The sequence below is a fragment of the Leptonychotes weddellii genome, chromosome 2 (assembly GCF_054177405.1).
Source record: "Leptonychotes weddellii isolate Sample4059 chromosome 2, ASM5417740v2, whole genome shotgun sequence".
Taxonomy (NCBI): Eukaryota; Metazoa; Chordata; class Mammalia; order Carnivora; family Phocidae; genus Leptonychotes; species Leptonychotes weddellii.
In genome coordinates this window covers 57,939,715-57,962,432 of record NC_138370.1, presented here as the reverse complement: position 1 = coordinate 57,962,432, position 22,718 = coordinate 57,939,715, and the positions used below count along the sequence as shown (strand labels likewise).

The following is a 22,718-nucleotide window of genomic DNA, read 5'->3' as shown; positions in this document are numbered from 1 at the left end:
AAAGCTCAGTATTTTCATTTACATATTTTATTCATTTAATGAATATTTATCGAGTGCCCACCTTGTTTCAGGTTTGTGCCAGACTCTAGGGCTATGAAGGTCTAGAGGACAGGCATATTTTGCCCTTATTGTCCTTTTAGTTTCATAGGGGATATAGATAAATAAATGGGCAACTAAAATATAGGGAATTCTAGATACAGTGGAGGCACATAGACAGGGCACTTGAGGAATCAGGCATGGTTTCTTAATGTCTTGGCTCAAAGGAAAATATTCTTCAATCCAGGAAAGCCCAATAGAAATGTGAAAACTGAATTGGTAAAGAATGGAAAAGAAAGGTGTGGAGAGAGTGTTAGACAGTAGTGATGTATATATTAAAAAAAAACCAACAACACAAGTTTTGCTAGATCCTAGTTATTGTGTGCATGCCTGATGTTTTATGTTTGCATCAGAGTCTTAGAATGTCAAAAATACTCTTTGCTTTTCACACCCATTATCAGCAGGTTTACTGGTTCCTCTTCACCTAGATCATGTTGCATTTTAAAATCCTGCAGAAAGCTCCCGGTGGAAAGGTCTTTGAACAATAGGTGGACGTAACAATTCTATGGCATGTATGCTGCAATTTCTAACAAAATGCAGCATGGAAAAACTGCTGCAGTGGGCTCCATTTCCTTGCTTTGGGGGGACTATTTCTCTTTCTTGCAGTTATAATCAGGTATTTATGTTCATTTAATTTATACAGATTGGGAAATTATACTATAGAGTGTGTATCAAAATTGAAATGTAAATCAGGAAATAGTTTAAAACATGAAATGATTTCTCTTGTGCTATTAACAGCATGCATTGCAAATTCATGCAAGGCAGTTGAGAATAGTATGCAGTGTGCTGTTTACCCAAGTTTCAGCTTCTGTTAGAGGATGTCTATTTTTATATATTACATCATCTCTGCTGCAGAACTCCCGTGTCCACTGGGATTTACTGTTCTTTCATTCCATTTTGAAAGAAAGCTTGTATTGATGTCATAATTGGACCCATCTTTTGGTTGCACTTGGAAATTGAAAGTAATAAGGGTGTTGTGTAGCAAGTCATGCAATATTTCAAGCAATTTATTTGTCAGAGAGACCACTGCTACTTTGTCCTGCCTCTAATTGTGAACGCTGGTGACTCTCTGTGCTTCTATATGTTTTAAATATACTTGGCTAAAATTTAGCTTTTAGTTTCAACAGCAAAGATCCTTTTCATCTTAGACTGTTTCATTTCTTATGTGATTTTTTCTTCGTGAGATTTTGCAGTGCTACATGCTGATTTGAAAAATGTCTCTTTTCTTTGCGAAAATCTACTTTGATATTCAGACCTATTTCCTAACAGTGCTGAATTGATCTTTTTACAATTAAGTTATCAGTAAGTTGTCTGTTTCACTGTTTGAAATAACAGGTGACTAGAAATACTCTCTTTTGATTTTGAATCCAGTGTTAAAACATTATTAAGTAGAAATGCCTTTCTATTAGCTAGAAGATACTCTGGAAGAAACTCTAGGTTTGTATTCAGTGTATAGGTGTTAGGTTTAAGTCACTTGTGAAAGGAAATATTTAAATTAATTATTAAAATGCCTACTATATGTTATACATATTTATGTATGTAAGATCTCCCACTTCTTCCCTCAAGAAAAATTAGTCATCCATATCTCAGTAGTAAACCTTTTTTCAAACCTTTGCCACAAAACAAACAAAAAAGCAACTGATTAGGAGCAGACTTACACTTTTAAAAAATAATAGCTTTATTGAATTATAATTCACATACCATACAGTTTACCTACTTAAAGTGCATAATTCAATGGTTTTTCTTTTTTCTTTTCTTAGGTAAGAAACACATAACATTAAATTTACTATCTTAACCATTTTTAAATGTATAGTTCAGTAGTGTTAAGAATATCAGTAGTAAACTTTTGACTGACTTGAACATGCAGTTCACATTGTACCTAATATCCTCTGTGGTTTAAATTACACAGAGGCTGGGGGCGCCTGGGTGGCTCAGATGGTTAAGCGTCTGCCTTCGGCTCAGGTCATGATCCCAGGGTCCTGGGCTCGAGTCCCGCATCGGGCTCACTGCTAGGCGGGGAGCCTGCTTCTCCCTCTGCCTCTGCCTCTCTCTCTCTCTGACTCTCATGAATAAATAAATAAAACATTAAAAAAAAATAAATTACACAGAGGCTGAAAAATGACTAAGGTATTTTGGAAAAAAAAATTATAGAATCTGTTGAGTAATTGTATTAGAGCAATTTCTTATGGACTTAGTATGGGATCAAGTAGTCCTTTATTTTTCTTAGGTCTTCCTTTCTCTCTTTCAAGTGAAACATAGGTGCTAGTTGGATATGACATGGAATTTGGAATTGCTAGCCTAGAGGAGATATGATGTGACAGTAGAGTGAGCCAGTCTGAAATATGAATTGCTCCTTGGGATGACTGATTGGCAGACTAATTGAGAAGGGAAGATTTTAAGAATGAAAGAGAAAATATTCAGGTTGTCTTGATTTTTACTTAGATGTCTATGAGGATAATAATGATAATTGGTCACTTGTGGTTTGGGTACAATCCAGAAGGCATTTGCAAATGTTAGAAAATAAAGATAAATCTCAAAATAAGTTGTGACATTTTCCTTTCACTAATTATTAGTATACTTCTACTTTCTATCCATTTCTTTATACAGTTTTTAAACTGAACCTTAAAAAAGCTGAATCATCAGGAATTTTGGAATATTCAGGAAAGTTTTTGGGAAAAAAAGATCATTTTGCCATTTGTTAATTTGTGACATAAGCATGAGCATCCTAACTAACTGGGATCTAGTAGAGAGTACTTGGGCATCATTGATATTCTTGATGATATTGATGCCCTTGACAGTGGGCATTATTGATGAGCACTTGATAGCTTTGGTCTTTTTATGTCTCTTTGGTACGAACATTTTCCTAACTTTAATTAGACCGGAAGAGTATGAGCAACTAACCATTCTGCAAGCAGATTAAGGTGTTCGAGGGTTCAGCTGAAGTTGTATTTCATGTAAACACAGGATTTTGTCTTAAAGGAATCTTTGGATGTTTGATAACTGTGGAATCTTTAAAAGAGCAAAAAGGCTGATTATTTTCTAGTTCATCTCTTATTAGAGTTGTAGTTTTCAAAGTTTTTCATTTCAGGACTCCTTTACACTCTTAAAACTTTTTGAGAGCTCCAACAAGCTTTTGTTTATATGAGTTATCTGTATCATCATTTGCCATACTAGAAATTGAAGCTGAGAAACTTAAAAATATTTATTTATTAATTAATAAAAATAGTAACCTATTATGTATTACATAAGGGTTTTTTTTGGTGAAAAATAACTATATTTTACAAAACAAAAAAATTTATAAGAAGAATAATGTTGTTTTCAGGGCACCTGGGTGGCTCAGTCCTTAAGCATCTGCCTTCGGCTCAGGTCATGGTCCCAGGGTCCTGGGATCGAGCCCCACATTGGGCTCCCTGCTCAGCAGGGGGGTCTGCTTCTCCCTCTACCTCTGCCCTTCCTCCTTGCTCATGCTCTGTCTCTCAAATAAATAAATAAAATTTTTTTTTAAAGAAAATTTAGAAAAATTAAATACACTTTTAGGTGAAAGAAAGGCTTAACCTAAGCAGGTTAAATTATAGAAGAAAATTTATATGCATTTTATACTTTATCGAGCCCTGCATCGGGCTCCCTGCTCAGTGGGAAGCCTGCTTCTCCCTCTCCCGTTCCCCCTGCTTGTGTTCCCTCTCTTGCTGTGTCTCTCTCTGTCAAATAAATTAAATAAATAAATAAATAAAAATATAAAAAAAATAAAGAGTAATGTTGTTTTATACTTTTGTTCAGTATTTGGCCTGATAGAAGCAGCTGGATTCTCAAATGAACTTCTGTATTCAATCTGTTATGATATACTCTTCTGATTCAAGTATATAAAGTATATGAAGAAAATCTGACCTCACACAGGTAGTTGGAAAAGGCAAGAGTATTTTAACAGCTTTTTCAAATAATCTTACTGATATACTTCACCCAAATTTGACACATAGTCATTTCTTAAAAATTTAGTTGCAGTAAAGAATGTAAAGCTGTGTCAGTGAAGTTACTCTCTTTTATTAAAGCCCATATGACTCATGTATGACTTTGTAACATCATGCATTGGTCAGTAAATTAGGCTGTCATCCAAATTTTGGTGTGTTATACAATATCAAAAAAAATCACATTTATTAATATCACCACCAGTCTCACTAAAAAAGCCTCACTTATTGGGAAGCTGTCAGGCTTATGGTGTTGGATATAAATTTTGCAAAAGTCTTAATTTTTACTTGAAAGCTAAAATTTTTATCATTGGCAAACAAAGTACTATCAACTGTTTTCCTTGAAGTGACAAGCTCGGTTTGTTCATTTTCAAGAAAATATCTGCCAAATATCTAATTCTGAATAACCATAGTTTGTCTGTTGCTTGTTCTTTAAAATAAAAGTAGTTTTCCCAAGTGCAGGGACCCTTCTGAACAGAGTTCTTTGTGACTGCATAGGTTCCCATACTTCTGAAGCTGACCCTAACCTTGTTTCCTGTATGATTTTTCTCACTGCTTCCTTTTCCTCTTTGCTGCCTAATTCCTTTATAGATACTGAGAGACAATGGAAAGATCCCAAGCTCACTTTGGGTAGAATCAGAAGAATTTTAAAATGCTTTACATTAAATAATTGTATTTTTAAATGTATTAATTGTATTGGATGGTTACCAACAATCCATTTTGTAGTTACTGTAGTGATTTTAAAAGATAGACATTTTTACTTGATTTATTGAACATTTCTCATTTAGAGCTTTTTTCCCTTTAGGAATTTTATCTACTCCCCCATCCCCCCCCAAAAAAGTTAACAGCCCTTCCCTATTAAGATAATTATGAGCTATTATGTGGAATTAAAAAATACTTAAAATGTTTATGTCCAATTTTGTATGGCAGTGAAAGTATAGTAATCATAACTGTAAAATGTCTGTTAGATAATATTTAAAAATGCATTTGGGGTCTTATGCCAATATCAATAAGAGTAGTTTTAGGTCCTCGTCCCCCAATACCCTCAAAAAGAAAAAATCACCATGGGTAGTTTTAACAACATTCTGTGAGTGATTCATCATTAATGTTCAAGATAATCTAATCCAATTTCTTACAAATTATTCCCAGTTTGATAGTACAAAATAAATAAATAACCTAGCAATATATTTAAAACTTTTTCTTCTCAAAACTCCACTTCCAATTTTTTTAGTGTTGAATTCTTTTCTCCTTGTTATCCTCTACTTTGAGTACCTATTTTCTATCTTTTTCTACTGACTCGTTTTGTTTTGTGTCTAAATAAAGATTCTGTCTTCAATCTTTTGTTCTGCTTATGTTAATTAGTGGCTAGTTTCCTTTGTCATCACAAAGTGTGATTTACTACTGATTATGCTCAGAGGTTCAATGTGATTCAATAATCAACTACTAAAGCAAAAATCTGACAGGATAGAGCTGCCTTTGAAAAGGGACTGAAAATGTCCCTGCTCCACAGATTTCAAATTGTGGGTGGGTTTCCCTCGATGAAAGCTGAAATGTCCACATGAATATTTTATGGGGTTAGTGGTTACTATAGGTTTGTGTATTATTTCTCACATAGAGAAATGTCTCCTTTAAACAGTTGTCTCATTTTCTTCCCTACTGTATTTTTACCTTTATTGTAAATACCATGTTTTATAGTCATTTGAGTATAATATATTAATATCTTAGAGTTTTGGTTTTTGTTTTTAATCTTATAAGTCCACTGGGTTGAATGGCATATATTTTTAAATTTTGGTCCAACAGATTTTTATTTTACTTTTTGTCATTGAAAAACTATAAAATATAAGCCATCAAGAAAAATAGGTTTTGTTGTACATTTGTTCTAAAGCAGTCTTTTAGTGAGCATTTTATATGATGAACAATACATTTTGCTTAGGTCTGTCACACTGTTCAGCTGCCCAGGATGACTTCTAAAGTTCATCCCTGATATCTTGTTTCCTAACTTACCCACTTAAGTCTTGGGGGTCAAATGTAGAATGAATAAGTGACTGCCTTATTCTGTTTAATATTTAATTAGAGATTTATGGTTATGTGTTGATACTATGAACTGCTACTTTATGGCACAATCAGGAGCTATAGTCTTCCATGAATATGATCCATCTGGCCAGTTGTGAACAATTCTAACAATTATAATAGTCTGATATATACAATTAATTATTTGAGTATTATTTAAAAATATCAGCATGGTGGTGATTGAAAATTTCAGAGTGCAACTAAAATATGATTAGGTAAAATACTCTGTTTGCCTTTTTTAGAGCTTTTAAGGAGAGGGAAAAATTAGATGTGTGGTTTGGGCTTTGTTCATTTATTTATGAGAAGGACGATTGAATGTTGTCATCTTGAGCTCATATGGTTATATATCGTAGGCTGACTTCTTTTTCAAGAGAACACTTAAAAAATTTCTCTGGCATCTAAAATATTTTCTCTATTGAGACAATCTTCTATATTTAATTATTTTCCAGGCAAATTTTACTTGGAAGCATTGCCTGTCTGGAATATATTTAATTACAGTAGAGGGACAGTCTCAATTCTACTCCTGATTGTGAAGTCTATTGATTAATGCTTCCATTTATAAACATTGTCATTTTCTCTTAGATTGAAGATTATTCAGCCATTATGAAAACCTACACATTTGATATTTATTTGAAGACATTAGTTTGTTTTTGTTTTTTTTTTTTTGAGAGGGAAAGAGTAGGGGGGAGAGGTAAAGGGAGAGAGGGAGAGAGAATCTTTTTTTTTTTTTTAAAGATTTTATTCATCCATTTGACAGAGAGAGAGACAGCGAGAGAGGGAACACAAGCAGGGGGAGTGGGAGAGGGAGAAGCAGGCTTCCCGCCGAGCAGGGAGCCCGATGCGGGGCTCGATCCCAGGACCCTGAGATCATGACCCGAGCCGAAGGCAGTCGCCCAACCAACTGAGCCACCCAGGCGCCCCGAGGGAGAGAGAATCTTAAGCAGGCTCCATGCCCAGAGCAGAGCCCGACATGGGGCTCAGTCTCAGAACCCTGAGATTATGACTTGAGCTGCAATCAAGAGTTGGACACTTAACTGACTGAGCCACCCAAGACACTGGATCTTAAAAGTGAGAGTATGTTTGTTAAAAATTAAATTCCTAAAGAGAAAATAGTCTTTAGAAGCAGAGAGTATCTCGTATGCCGTAGTAGACCTTTTGTACAGTGTGGTATATAATAGGTGCTGAGCAGCATCTTGGTTGTACATTGGTGTCTTTGGATCAAACTAACAAAGTTAGCATTACTGAATATTTCTAGGAGTGGCATTTTATTTTTTTATTATTTATTTATTTTTAAAAAGATTTTATTTATTTATTTTACACAGAGAGGGAGACAGTGAGAGAGGGAACTCAAGCAGGGGGAGTGGGAGAGGGAGAAGCAGGCTTCCCGCGGAGCAGGGACCCCGATGTGGGACTCCATCCCAGGACCCTGGGATCATGACCTGAGCCGAAGGCAGACGCTTAACGACTGAGCCACCCAGGTGCCCCTAGGAGTGACAATTTAGATCTACCTACATTAGCAGTTCTACACAAGGATATCTGCACAAGGATATTAATCCCAGCCATCTATACAGTATTAAGTAATGGATTGCCCAAACCTTGAGTGCAATTGACTTTTTAGAATATCTTGGAAGGAATAAAATTTACCCTTATTGAGTCCTTATGATATATACCATTGGCTAGGTATTATCTCATATATTTTGTCAATTAAACTTTGTAGTTCTAAACACTTAGGTGATGGTGTCTCCACTGATAGGAGATAAGCATGCTAAGGTCAAAGAGGTTAAGTTACATGTTCAATGTTTATGGTACTTAGAGTCAAACCTAGACATCTTTCTTTTCCATTCCTGATATTTAAAATTATTTATTTTAAAAAATGAACTTAACATATTTTGCTTTTATGTTACTTGAACTTTAAATTTGATCTCAAAGAGATATGTATCAAATAATTCAGCCACTTTAGATGCCTGCTATTTAAGTACCTTTAAAAGACATAGGCTAGAACATAGAATGTCCAATGTGAAAAATAATTACTAAATTATATTGGCAGTGATAATAGGCTTTGGTTGATTCATCAGTATTTTTGTTGCAAGTACTTTTCCTTTTCAAACCATCTCTTTCATCAGTAAAGCACAGCATTTTTTCCCCTTCTTTAACCTTTAGTTTCATTCCAATGCAGAAACGGGTTTTTACTGTTAAGTAGTACCATTTTGTAGCAAAGATGACTATGTAATTAATGTATTTTAAAAGTTAGGTTCACTAATATTATAACTAACAAAAGCCAAATCTTAAAGATTTTTTTTTAAGTAATGACTTTTTAATGAATCAAAACAACTTATAGTTGTCTGAAAGTAGTAATAGTTTTTAGAGATGAAAAAATAAAGTCATAAAATTGTTTGCTTCTGCACCAGAAAATACTGGAAGTTTTGGTAATATTTAAGAATATTAAAAACATATATTAAGTAATTCCAAGGGATTTAAAAAACATTTTATAAAACTGATTAGTTATGTATAATTTTTATTTTTTTTTTTAATTTTTAAAAATATTTTATTTATTTATTTGACAGAGAGAGACACAGCGAAAGAGGGAACACAAGCAGGGGGAGTGGGAGAGGGAGAAGCAGGCTTCCCACTGAGCAGGGAGCCCGACGAGGGGTTCGATCCTAGGACCCTGGGATCATGACCTGAGCCGAAGGCAGACGCTTAATGACTGAGCCACCCAGGTGCCCCTCTAGTTATGTATAATTTTTAATCAATTATTGTTAACATTAAGAAAATCATCTTTCACTTACCTTCTTCTGAACTTGGCAACTTTTAATTTATGAGCTAAGGATGTTAAAAAAATCTCTAATCTATTGTCTGATTGGCACTATAATTTTTAAAAAGTAAGAGCATTTTAATATTTCCCCTTTAACTGCCAAAATAAGGAAGACAGAAATCTCAGAATAAAGGAATAGTTACTAGCAGGAAATCTTATTACAAGACAGATTTTTTCCATTCAATGGGTCTCTCTTTTTTTGTTCTATATCGTATCATCCCTTTTATCCCCATTTTGCTACCAGCTAATATTTGGTAATAGCTGTATTAGAGGGACACCGGGGTGGCTCAGTCAGTTAAGCATCTGCCTTCGGCTTAGGTCATGATCCCAGGGTCCTGGAATCAAGTCTGCATCGGACTCCTTGCTCAGCGGGGAGCTTGCTTCTCCCTCTGCTTGTGCTCTCTCTCTGACAAATAAATAAATAAAATCTTTAAAAAAAAATAGCTGTGTTAGATAATCTTAAGAACTTGAAAGGATTTTAGGAATCTCCCAGTCAAACCACTTAATACAGTTTATTTTTCTCTATAGAATCACTGACATTCAGCCTCTGCTCTAAGATTTTTAATTACAACTAGCACTGATATTTGCAAGATAGTCCTTAATAATGTGTCCAAATTGTACCCTAATGCCTAGTACAAAGTAAGGGTTTAGTAAATCATAACAGTTATTATTTATTTTAGGGAAGGGATAATTATGAAGAAACTTTTCCTTATGTTTAGCTGAAATCTGCTTCTCTATAATTTTAGTTCATGGTTCTAGATTTCTTCTAAAGCAGCACAAATGAATATTCATATTCCATTTTCATATAACTATGCTTCAGATAAAGAGATCCTACTGCACTAAGCCTCTTTTCTAGGTTAAACATTCCTAACTTCTGGTACTTTCCTAAACACCTTACCATCTAGGTTTTCTGCTCTTAGTACAACAGTTACTCATTATTCTCCTAGGTTATGATGTCTAGAACTGGTTGCTACCACTTACATAAGGTCCTGCAGTACCCTACAGTGTAGATTATAGTAGAACTTTGTCTTCCTTGCTCTGGACATTATATGTCTGATGACATAACCCATAATTATATGAGAGTTGTAAGGTATTGTGTATTGGCTCATATGGAGCTTTTAGCCAGTTCAATTTTATAGATAATTCTTCCCACCTCCTCCCACCACTGTGAATTGTTCTTCCAGCCTGATATTCCTTATATTGTAATTGTGCAAGTGACATTTTGATAGTACGCATGTAGATGTTTATATTCATCCCGGTTAAATTTAAATTTTCTGGTTTTAGCCTACTCCTTTCACCTGTCAAATTATTTAAAACACCTAATTTTGTCGATAAACAAATTGGACATCTTTTATGGTTATACAATTATCCTGTGTCTGTTTTGTCATCTTAAAGCTGGCATAATAATACTTCACAGGGTAGTTTGGAAAAGTTTAAGTGGAATCACTTATGCATTCATTCTTTTTTGAGTAATTACTGTGTGTTAAGCATAAGAGATAAAGCATAATTTGTCATTAACAATACCAAACAAATAAAATATATGGCCCCTGCCTTCAGCTAACTGACATTCCAGTTTGTGATCAATAGTCCCCTTTTTGTTCAATAAAAATGGAGGGATAATTAACAATTCATGTGCTCATTTAAATATATTAATTATAAGGGAATATGTTACATGGCAAATTAGTAATAAAGGTAATAATTGCTATGGAATTTGGAGTGTTGCTTTGTGAAATACTGTAGTAGGGAGCCCATATTGAGTACCAGTGTATAAGGACTTCACCTCTATAACTGAGCATTTCAAGATGAAGTCTGGAATTTTCTTAAAATAGGTTCTAGGAAATGAAATAAGCTTTGTTAAATAAGCTATTAAAGTCTATTCATTTTTTGAATAAAGGCATTGGAAAAGCCCCATTCTTGATGTTGGAATTTCTCACTGACTTACAGGCTACTTTTTTTTTTTTTTTCTGCATGTGTCCCATCTCATGTTATCTTTTAATCTTTCTCTTCTAACATGCATCATGTAAATATTGGGCATATTTATTATGGCTAGGTTACTATGTTAATTTTCCAATTATCAATCAAAAGTATCACAAACAGGATAAGTCAGGAACTTTTTTTATTAAAGAAAGAAATAGCCTATAAAAGCCACCCCAAAACTGCTAGAACTGATAAATGAATTCAAATAAAAGGTTACAAAATCAATCTACAGAAATTTGTTGCATTTCTATACACCAATAATGAAGCAGCAGAAAGAGAAGTTAAGGAAACAATCCCATTTACAATTGCACCAAAATAATAGGATACCTAAGAATAAACCTAACCAAAGAGGTGAAAGACCTGTCTCTGAAAACTATAAAACACTGATGAAAGAAATTCAAGATGACACAAAGAAATGGAAAGACATTCCATGCTTATGGATTAGAAGAACAAATATTGTTAAAATGTCTGTACTACCGAAAGCAATCTACATGTTCAGTGCAATCCCTATCAAAATACCAAAAGCATTTTTCACAGAACTAGAACAAACGATCCTAAAATTTGTATGGAACCACAAAAGACCCTGAATAACCAAAGCAATCTTGAAAAAGAAAAAAGCTGGAGGCATCACAATTCCAGACTTCAACTTATATTACAAAGCAGTGGTCATCAAAACAGTATGGTACGGGCACAAAAATAGACACATAGGTCAATGGAACAGAACAGAAAACCCAGAAATAAACCCACAATTATATGGTCAATTAATCTTTGACAAAGCAGGAAAGAATATCCAATGGGAAAAAGACAGTTTTTTCAACAAATGGTATTGGAAAACTGGACAGCAATATGCAAAAGGAAGAAACTGAGCCACTTTCTTACACCATATATAAAAATGAATTCAGAAGAATGAAAGACCTTAATGTGAGACCTGAAACCATCAAAATCCTAGAAGAGAGCATAAGACAGTAACTTCTCTGACCTCAGAGACTTTTTTCTAGTTAGGTCCTCTGAGGCAAGGGAAACAAAAGCAAAAATAAACTATTGGGACTATATCAAAATAAAAAGCTTCTGCACAGCAAAGGATGCAAAGAACAAAACTAAGAGGCAACCTCTGGAATGGGAGAAGATATTTGCAAATGACATATCTAAAAAAGATTAGTGTCCAAAATATATAAAGAGCTTATAAAAAAAAATGGACAGAAGACACGAACAGACCTTTTTCCAAAGAAAACATACATATGGCAACAAGCACATGAAAAGATGCTCAATATCACTAATCATCAGGGTAATGCAAATCAACACTACAATGACATATCACCTTACACCTGTCAAGAATGGCTAAAATCAACAACACAAAAAACAACAGGTGTTAACGAGGATGTGAGGAAAGGGGAACCCTCATGCACTATTGGTGGGAATGCAAACTGGTACAGCCACTCTGGAAAACAGAATGGAGGTTCCTCAGAAAGTTTAAAATAGAACTACTTACTCTGTGATCCAGCAATTGCACTACTGGGTATTTACCCAAAGAATACAAAAACAACAATTCAGAGGGATACATACATCCCTATGTTTATAAGAGCGTTATTTACAATAGCCAAGATATCGAAGCAGTCCAAGTGTCCATCCATTGATGAATGTATAAAGAAGTAGTGTATATATACACATACTATATACAATGGAATATTATTCAGCCATCAAAAAGAATAAAATCTTGCCATTTTCAATGACATGGATGGAGTTAGAGAGTATAATGCTAAGCGAAATAAGTCAGAGAAAGACAAATGCCATATGATTTCACTCATATGTGGATTTAAAAAATAAATGAGGAAAGGGAAAAAGAGAATGAGAGAGAGAGAGAGGGAGGGAGGGAGGGAGAAAAACTGAGAAACAGACTCTTAACTATAGAGAACAAACTGATGGTACCAGAGGGGAGGTGGGTGGGGGGATGGGTGAAATAGGTGATGGGGATTTAGGAGTGCACTTGTCATGATGGGCACCAGGTGATTAAAATAAGAAAAAGAGAAAAAAGAAGTTGAGAAGAAAAAAGAAAGAGCCTAAAGGTTTCTTTGGAACCTGTCTTTGAACTATATCTGGGTGAAAGTTTTGGACTCTTAGTTTGGTCTTTCTGATACTAAGTGTTAATTGAAGTAACAGGTTCCCAGTATTTGTGAAACCTGTATTTAAATTCAGCTCAGTACTTACTCAACAATTATTATGTGTCACGCATTGTGTTGGTATCTTTCAAGTATTTTATAACTAAATTATTTTTTTAATTTTTTAATTTAAAAATTTTTAATAATGAACCAAAGTACCATTTTTATTTGGTCAAAGTAGAAAAAAGTAAAATTGTCTACGAAAGCTTTAGGAAGATGTGCGTGGAAGATGTGTCTGAGGTATACTCAGGGATGGAAAGAATAGATTATGTGAAATGTAGGATTGAGTTATGGTATAAAGAATCTTTAGATAATCAACTTTTCCTTTGAAATCGTAGTACTGATGGGGGGCATATATTGGGTTTAGGAAGAGAAGAAAAACTTCTGACCATACCTCCTACGATAATTTTATTTTGTGTTGGCTTAGTGCTTAATTCGTTTGGCATATCCATAGAGAAAACAGCATTTTAAAATGTCATTTCTTTGGTGAACAATAAAATATTAGAAATGAGATTTGTAAAATTTCTTGTTTCTGGATATCAAAGAGTAAATTCTTTTACCTTCTCCCACAGAATCTCTCCAAAACTCTAAAGTTTTTCCTCTCAGGTAGGGGGAATAGGGAGGAAATCTATATATAGTGGATAAGCGAAGTAAATGATATTAGAGACCTGGAGTTTTATTTTGTATTCTTCCAAACTACCAAACCTATAATTTTATACAGTTTATTTTCTATGAAAGATGAATATTTTATTGCTTTTCTTGACTTACGATCAAGCTTAATTAAAATATTTGTAAAGCACATTGAGATCTATGGATAAATAGTATAGATATTATAAATAAATAAGCATAATAATTCTAAATGTGGTTAATAATTACTGAGAACAGTCCATTTTTTCTCAGTTTCATAGTAATTAAAAATCAAACACAATAGGTGGAAAAAATATGAATGAATACAATGACATTAAATTTAGCATGGAAAGGACTTACATAAGTAATTTCCTGAACTATGAATGTAATCTCTGTCTTTTGGATCATTGTTACCAATAAGTTGGAAGTTATTAGATGTTCTTGACACAAGACAGAAGGTTGTTACATGGTCCTTTTTCTGGCTGGATCTATTTAATGCTACTTGCCAAATTTAGGTGGTTAAGGAATGGAGCAAATAAAACTCAAATTAAGGCTACTTCAAGGTGAGTGTAAGTGCTTGTTTGTATAAAATCTGTAATGGGATTCTCTTAAATCTTCAGGTTATATTTTATTCCTCAAGCAGTGTTTGGCATATTATAGCCTGGCATAATTGTGTTTCAATGCACAAGGTAGTAGGAATAGTAAAATTTCAGTATAACAGTCATGAGTTTTAAGATATGTAGGTTGTAGGCATGGAGCCAGATTGTGAGAGAAATCACACCAAGTCTCAGCACAGAAAAGCAACGGTGCCTGAGGATGTGTGATTTTCTGACATCACCTATCAGGTTTTCCCATTTAGTTTCCTTCTTGAGAGAAGTGACACATTTTCCCAGAGAGGCAAGCAATGGCAAACCTTCACATGTAAGGTCTGACACCATCAGCATGGGGCTAATTTGACTTAAACTTGGAGGAGAGTTTTTGTCACATGGACATGCGGGACATGGGCTAGATGGATGGAAGTTGTAGAACTTGATTATTTAGTTCTTGGGTTGCCGTTAACTGTGGGGTGTGTGTGTGTGTGTGTGTGTGTGTGTGGCAAAATATACACGACATTTAAACTTACCATTTTAACCATTTTTAAGTGTATATAGTTCAGTGGTATTAAGTACATTCCCATTGTTACCCATCATTGCCACCACCCATCTCCAGAATTTTTGCATCCTCCCAAGCTGAAACTCCATACTCATTACACAGTAACTCCTTCTTAGCCCCTTACCCCAGCCCCTGGCAACCACCATTCTCCTTTTGGTCTATGAATTTAACTGCTAGTCTAGATACTTCCTGTAAGTGGAATCCTACAGTGTTTGTCTTTTTGTGGCTGGATTTTTTCACTTAACATAGCGTCTTCCAGGTTTATTCTTGTAACTTGTAACAGAATTTTATTTCTTTTAAAGACTGAGTAATATCCCATTGTAGGTATATACTACATTTTATTTACATGTTCATTTATAGATGGACACTTGACTTGGATTGCTTCTACCTTTTGATACTGTGTACTTTTTAAAAACTATTTTTTTAGAGCAGTTTAGATTTACAGTAAAATTGGGAGAAAGGTACAGAGATTTCTCATACATCTCCCACCCCCACACATGCATAGCCTCCCCCATTATCAACATCACTCACCAGAATGGTCCATTTTTAAACTCTCAGTATGAACCAAATTGACACATCACATTTACCCAAAGTCCATAGTTTACCTGAGGGTTCACTCTTGATGTTGTACATTCAGTGGGTTTGGACGAATGTACAAAGACATATTATCCTTCAACATAATATCATACTGAGTATTTTCTTTGTTCTAAAAATCTTCTGTGCTCTACCTATTCATCACCCCTGGCAACCACTGATCTTTTTATTGCCTCCATAGTTTTGCCTTTTCCAGAATGTCATATAGTTGGAATCATACAGTATTCAGCCTTTTCAGATTGGCTTCCTTCACTTAGTAATATGCATTTAAGTTTCCTTCATGTTTTTACACGGTTTGATAGCTCATTTCTTTTTAGTGCTGAATAATACTCCATTGTCTTGATGTACTACCATTTATTTATCCGTTCAGGGTTTTGTCAATTTTGAATAAAGCTGTTTTAAACATCTGTGTGTAGTTTTTTATGTAGACATAAGTTTTTATTTATTTTTTTAAAGATTTTATTTTTTTATGTGAGAGAGAGCAGAGTGAGAGAGAGAGCACAAGCTGGGGGGAGGAGCAGAGGGAGAGGGAGAAGGAGATTCCCTGCTGTGCAGGGAGCCTGATGTGGGGCTCAATCCCAGGACTTCGGGATCATGACCTGAGCTGAAGGCAGACGCTTGCTTAACTGACTGAGCCACCCAGGTGCCCCGACATAAGTCTTTAACTCCTTTGAGTAAATATCAAGGAGTGTGATTGTTGGATCACATTATAAGTATGTTTAGTTTCGTAAGAAACCACCGCACTATCTTCCAAAGTGGCTGTACCATTTTGCCTTCCTACCGGCAATGAGTGAAGTTCCCATTGCTCCACATCCTCACCAGCATTTGGTGTTGTCAGTGTTTTGAATTTTGACCATTCTAATAGGTATGTGGTGGTATCTCACTCTTGTTTTAATTTGCATTTCCCTGATGACATATGATGTGGAACATCTTTTCATATGCTTATTTTCCATTTGTATATCTTCTTTGGTGAGGTGTCTTTTAAGGTCTTTGGCCTGTTCATCAAGTTTTGTCTTACTCTTGGGTTTTAAGAGTTCTTTGTGTATTTTGGATAAGAGTTCTTTATCAGATGTGTCTTTTGCAAATATTTATTCCTGATCTGTGACTTGTCTTCTAACTTTCTGTTTTTTACAGAGCAGAAGTTGTTCATTTTAATGAATTCTAGCTTAACAATTATTTCTTTCATGGATTGTGTTTTGGTGTTGTATCTAAAAAGGTATCACCATACCCAACTTTATCTAGGTTTTCTCCTGTTATTTTGTAGGAGTTTTATAATTTTGCATTTTACATTTAGGTCTGTGATAATGTTGAATTAATTTTTGTGAAGGGTATAAAGTCTGTGTCTAGATTTATTGAGTTATGGCATGTGGATGTCCAGTTGTTCCAGCACCATTTGTCGGAGAGACTATCTCTGCTATATTATATTGCCCTTGCTCCTTTGTCAAAGATCAGTGCCATTTACTTTTAAATCATTCATTTGTTTATGGTAGAAAAGCATTTGGGATTTTGATAAGAACTAGTTTACAAGATCAAATATGGTTTTGCTAATGTCCATTCCTGATCACTGAAGATTTTACTCATTCAGAAAAGGTGAGAGCCTATGATGTGTACCACGCTAGGGGCTGCAGGTATAGTGACTATACACAAACGTGATGCCAGCCATCACAGAGATTAAGTGTAGCAGGGGAAGTAGACACTAACTACTTAAATAATTCCATGATTAAATGTAAAATTAGAACTGTAATAAGCATTATAGGGAAGTGATACACAATATCTTGATAAATTTGAGGGCATTTCACCAGTGGTTTTTAGGGGTGGAATAAGAATCAATCAGGAAAAGGAGGGTGAAGGAATGTTGTAGGCAGAGGAAACAAGGTGTAGAAAGGCCTTTTTGCTCATGCAAGGAAACAAGAGCAGCCCAGGTGACCTGGAGGGCATGAGCATGGTATAACTCATAAAAACATATACAAATCTTGCACACTGTAATAGGAGTTTTAGGCTGTATGCTGAGAGCAATGGGAAGCCTTTGATATGTTTTAATTTAAAAAAGGGCTCAATAGATTAGGTTGAAGTGACCAGACTTTAGTTTTTAAAAGATCTCAGGAGGAGTATGTTAAATGTAGAAGGGTGGGTGAGCTAAAAATTGAATCCAGACAGTTCAATAAAGAGACTTTTGCAATTTTTATGGCAAAAAGTAATGAGTGGGATGCTAGCAGCAGAAATGAAGAGAAATTTAAATTTGAGAAAAGGTAGAGAATTTAATTAATGGGATATTGTGATGGATTGGGCATGGAGAAAGGTGTTAAGGATAACTCGTAGATGTATAAATTATACAACAGAACCATGATGGTCCTTTATTGAAGAAGTGCATGGGATGAGGAAACGGTGGAAGCCAAAACTAGGTAATTCTTGAGAAATTTGGTTGTGAAGTGGGTTCGTGTGAAGACATTAGACTGTAGCCATGGGAAAATGTAGGGTCTAAAGAAGGTTTCTGTTCTTTGTTTTGTTTTTGAGATGTGAGAGACCTGAACATATTTAAAAGCCAGTGAAGAGACCTGCTAGTTGTGGGGGAGAGGTGGAATATATGTGGGAAAGAAGGGATAATGGATAATATAATAAGTCTATGAGAGGGGTATACTGGGGATGGGCAGGAGAGAAGGATCTAAAATAGTCATGGGCAGAGAAAACGATCCAAAATAGTCATGTGGAGGGAATGGTTGCCTTTAGATAATGAGAGGGGAAAAGAAAAGAAAATAGTGTGGGTGCAGTTTTAAGTAGACAAGAAACACAAATCAGCAAGCACTGACAATTCCAAAGTCAATTATTAAAGTTGCTAGATTTTCCATATCTATTTTCTATTATGTATGCCATTTATAGACAGTCTTGACAAGAGAAATTGACCAGTACTTTAGAGTTAAAATGTCCTTATTCTTTGTCAGCTATAATGCTGTCTTTCAAATAACCTGCTAATCCAGATGAAATTAAGAGTTTATGGTAGAATAACATATCCTCATTAAATTTAAACTCTCTACCTCCAAAAGTTTGATTTTTTTTTTAAATTGTGAGTGTGTTTATTTTGTTATTATTTGCAATGTGCTGTGTGCGTGCATGCGTGTGTGTGTGTGGGTATGGGTGTTTGTGAAAATCACATCTAAATTTATATAAAGCTGTTAAATGTGCATTTTGTAAATTTTTGATAGATACTTGCTTCCTGTAGCACAGTAATCTTTGAGGGTGGGGAAGAGGTCACATCCATTCTCTTATCTTCAGATTGGTTTTAGTTCAAAGCTGTTCAAGTAAGTCCTTGCTCCGTTTTCCCACCCTGTCTTCAGTGATATTATTTGGAGTCAGCAATCAATGGATTCCATCCCTCTGAGACTTGCTTAACCTACAGCCGCTGATATAATACAGGCAAGAGCTTGTTACTTTATCTGAATTGTCCATCGCTACCTTAATGAGTGAAATGGTTAAGTAGAGGAGGGGGCGAGTCTTAAGGAATGTGTGTACCATTTGAGCTGAATATCTCAGTGTATGTAGAGAGAGGGAGGGTGAGAGAGAAATCCACTTACATCACTAGAACTGCATTGAGTGTGAGCCTTGCAGGTTAAGAGACAGACTACAGTGTCTTGCTTTCTGCAGGAAGCAGCAATGCCGTTTGTTCCCTAAGAGGAATTTTTTATTTAGAAAAGGAAGCTTTCTCTCTACCCAGGAAATGGCTTTCCTTGTGCGTTGCTATGCCAACTGCCTGCAGCCATGGTCCTCCAAAGTAAGCACAATAATGTAATTATATTGGTGTATTGCATTCAGACTCATGATTCTCGAGATTGTGTGTGTGCATGTGTTGTGTTTCTGTTAGTGACTCTCTTGCTAGCAGTCATGCTTGTGTTGACTGTGAGGGACAGACATCATTAAATTAAATGTCCATCAGTGTCATGCTGCTAAGATTAATTGTGCAAACTTGGTTAGTGGAGTGGGACAGAGATCACTGGTCACCACTCTGTCAGCATCATTAGCAGCTAGGGAGGAGGTCCTGATTCACATGCTCTGCCCTGATTTTTTTCTTTCTTTCTTTTCCTTTTTTCTTTTTTTCTTGGTTGGAGGGGTCCGTATGTGTGATTGCAAATGAAACAAGAGTATTAACAATGCTTGGCTGAATGTTAGAGACTGGTTCTTATACCACCCTGACTAATATAATTCTGTATTAAGCCTTTTTGAGGGGAGTCTGTGTGCAGTCAGCCATTTTAGCTTTTTTTTTTTTTCTTCTTTTCTTTTGCCTCTTGCTCTTCAATCTCAGAAATGATCTTGTTCTCTTGGAAGACTAGAGCTGTATAAGGTTTCCTCTGTCTTGTCATAGCCTAAGATGGTTAGAGTTTCAGTGTTATAAAAATGGAGACGAACACTGTTGTTCGGATTCCTTTTCTGGTCTACAAGTGTGAGGGGTTTTTTAAGCTCACCAGTAGTGACACTTTCAGCTGCAGCTTGGTTTCCTCCTCTCTTTTTTTTTTTTTTTCCTTTTTCTTTTTTAATTTAATGCTGTAGAGGGTGACTTGCCATCCATGAGAGATTGGTACATGATGTGTAAATTCAGTTCAGCATATGTTTCTTCATTATGAAACCACTAGCAATCCCAGCTAACCATGGAGTTATGGGCCAGCAGGAGAAACATTCAGTAAGTATCGCAAATGCTGCTTGTGCTTCAAAAGCACGTCAGAGAGAATTGCTTTAAAATGGGAATTATTGCTGCTTCTGTTCAGGGAAAACAGGTTTTTTAGAGGGTGTGACATAGTGTGCTTGGAGGAGGGAGGGTAAGTTACGACTGGCTCGTGCTTCCAATTTTGTTGCAATTTTTAAAAATTTTAAATAAGATCAACAATTCATTTAAGACAAAATATTGCCTTAAATTTCTGTCATCAGAAATGAGAACTAGACAATTCAGCTTTAAGACTCAGAGAGTTTTTTTAAAAATGTTTTTTGTAGTTGAATTTAATGAGAGATCACGAAAAGGATTATTGGGAACAGACGTCTGTGGTAAGGAATTCACATGTAGGTTTGAGGGAGGGAGGGAGAGCTCTGGGTATTGATTTGGTAATAAAACGTTTAGTCAGTGGGACTCATCTGACTTCTTAACGTGCATTAATAGGTGATAAAAACAGAATAATTTTTTTAATGCCACAAGTATTGCTTCTTTATAATTGATCCCATGAGTCAGCTATGCATTTGTCACGCTGAAATCCCACAGGCAGCTACTGCTGTTTGTGGGAAACACTTTTCTATGGTTAACACCAAGTCTGAGCCTCCTGTTTCAGGAATGAGAGTTCTCAGAGTGCTACTTTTATGTCACCGTGTTGGAAGTTTTCTGCCATCACACGAAGTCATATTTTTATCTCTCTCTCTCTCTCTCTATTTTTTAAATTCCCCAAATGAAAATGTATAAATTTAGGCGGCTTATAGAGTAGTCTAAAGTATTTTTGAATTGCCTATTTTTACACCCTAGAATATAGAAAGTATTCTATTAGGGTGTAGGAATTATCTTTTACGTATTCTAAAAAGGATAATATGTTAAACTGCAAAAATGGAGATAGATCGCTAAGGCTTTGAAAATTTATAGAGAGGCAGCCATGAATTTAGAATATTTAGATGCTTAGGTTTATGGGTATAGTTTGGTTTTGTTCATCCTTATGAACAAAATTGTAAATTAAATCCAAGAGATTTTCGTTGAGGAAGTGACTCTGAAGGTACCATCTCACTTTTTCCAGTGAACCACAGGGTGCTCTTAGGGCAGTATCTGTGGTGGAAACATGTTATGATGCTGTGCTTAGAGCCCAGCCCTTCCTAATGAGATCCTAATTGTACCTCACAAATTAAATCTCTTCGGGCCAGATCCAGGAAAAAACCAGCTTTATACTTAATTTCACTAATAAGAAAGGTTGTTACGGAAAAGTTCTACTGTAGTTTGATTTTCTTAACAGGGCCTTAGAAATTAAGCTCCTCTGTAGTCATGGTCCCTCCAGGTGAAAATGAGAATATTACTTAAGACTACTTGAGGAACCTTCGAAGGAAAGTTTAAACTACAGGTTCCTTGTCTACCTTTTTCATATAACCTTTCTCAAAATGGAGAGAGGGGGTATTTAAATTAATAATATCATTTTAGTGAACAAGGAAAATTGTTAAAATTATTTACTGGTGGTGGCGGTGGGTGGAGTATTACTAGATTTATGACAACAAGATCACTTGGGACGGATAACACCAAATAGTGGGTAAGCTGCGGCACCTAGTATACTATTCTGTAAGCATGTTTGTTTCCTGACAAGTGTTTTATGTATATATTTTACTGAAATTTAGGGTAACACTATGACAAAAGTCACTGCAGCCATAAAATAGCCTTGAACCAAGCAATTTCTAAAAATCATGTGAGTGGTATTTCCCATGATACTTTTACAAGTTGGAATCCTAGAACTGGCTATCGTAGATCATCACGTGCAGCAGAGCTGGTAGCCTATGGTGTCAAGATCTTGCTATGAGTTTTTTGGTTATCTAGGCTTTGCTGTGTAATGAGCAGACCTTTAAGATTTTAATGATTTATAAGGAGTTGAATAGGAGAATAATTACTCTGGCTCTCACATAACAGGTGACTCAGTAAACTGTTGAGCAAAAATGAGTGAGAATGCCCCTCTTTTGACCTATGAGGCTTTATGAGAATAATGTCAGAGCTCATTTTAAATGAGAAAAGTCTAGTAAATTCATATATACTTCCGTTTTTGCTTCTACAAAAGTTGCAGCTTTTTTTTCTTATTATGTTAATTACCATGCATTACATCATTAGTTTTTGATGTAGTGTTCCATGGTTCATTGTTTGCATATAGCACCCAGTGCTCCATGCAGAACGTGCCCTCTTTGATACCCATCACCAGGCTAACCCATCCCCCCAACCCCTCCCCTCCAGGGCCCTCAGTTTGTTTCTCAGAGTCCATATTCTCTCATGGTGCATCTCCCCCTCTGATGTCCCCCCCTTCATTTTTCCCTTCCTACTATCTTTTTCTTTAAAAAACATATATTATTTGTTTCAGAGGTACAGGTCTGTGATTGATCAGTCTTACACAACTCACAGCGCTCACCATAGCACATACCCTCCCCAATGTCTATCACCCAGCCACCCCATCCCTCCCACCCCCCCACCACTCCAGCAACCCTCAGTTTGTTTCCTGAGATCAAGATTTCCTCATATCAGTGAGGTCATATGATACATGTCTTTCTCTGATTGACTTATTT

At 35.5% G+C, this 22,718-nt stretch overlaps 1 protein-coding gene across 16 annotated transcripts in view; it reads left to right on the top strand.

Moving 5' to 3' along the window:
• The window catches only part of RAPGEF2 (Rap guanine nucleotide exchange factor 2), a 236,732-nt gene that overhangs the window by 129,053 nt on the left and 84,961 nt on the right, over nucleotides 1–22,718 (top strand). For 3 of the 16 annotated variants that reach the window (XM_006739950.3, XM_031035211.2, XM_031035210.2), the window contains exon 1: nucleotides 19,941–20,118. The exons of the other annotated variants lie outside the window; for them this stretch is intronic. In XM_006739950.3, coding sequence (XP_006740013.2) covers nucleotides 20,059–20,118 — 60 coding nt within the window. In that variant the 5' untranslated portion in view covers nucleotides 19,941–20,058. Of the gene's footprint in view, nucleotides 1–19,940; nucleotides 20,119–22,718 lie in introns of those variants that run through there. 16 annotated transcript variants of the gene reach the window in all.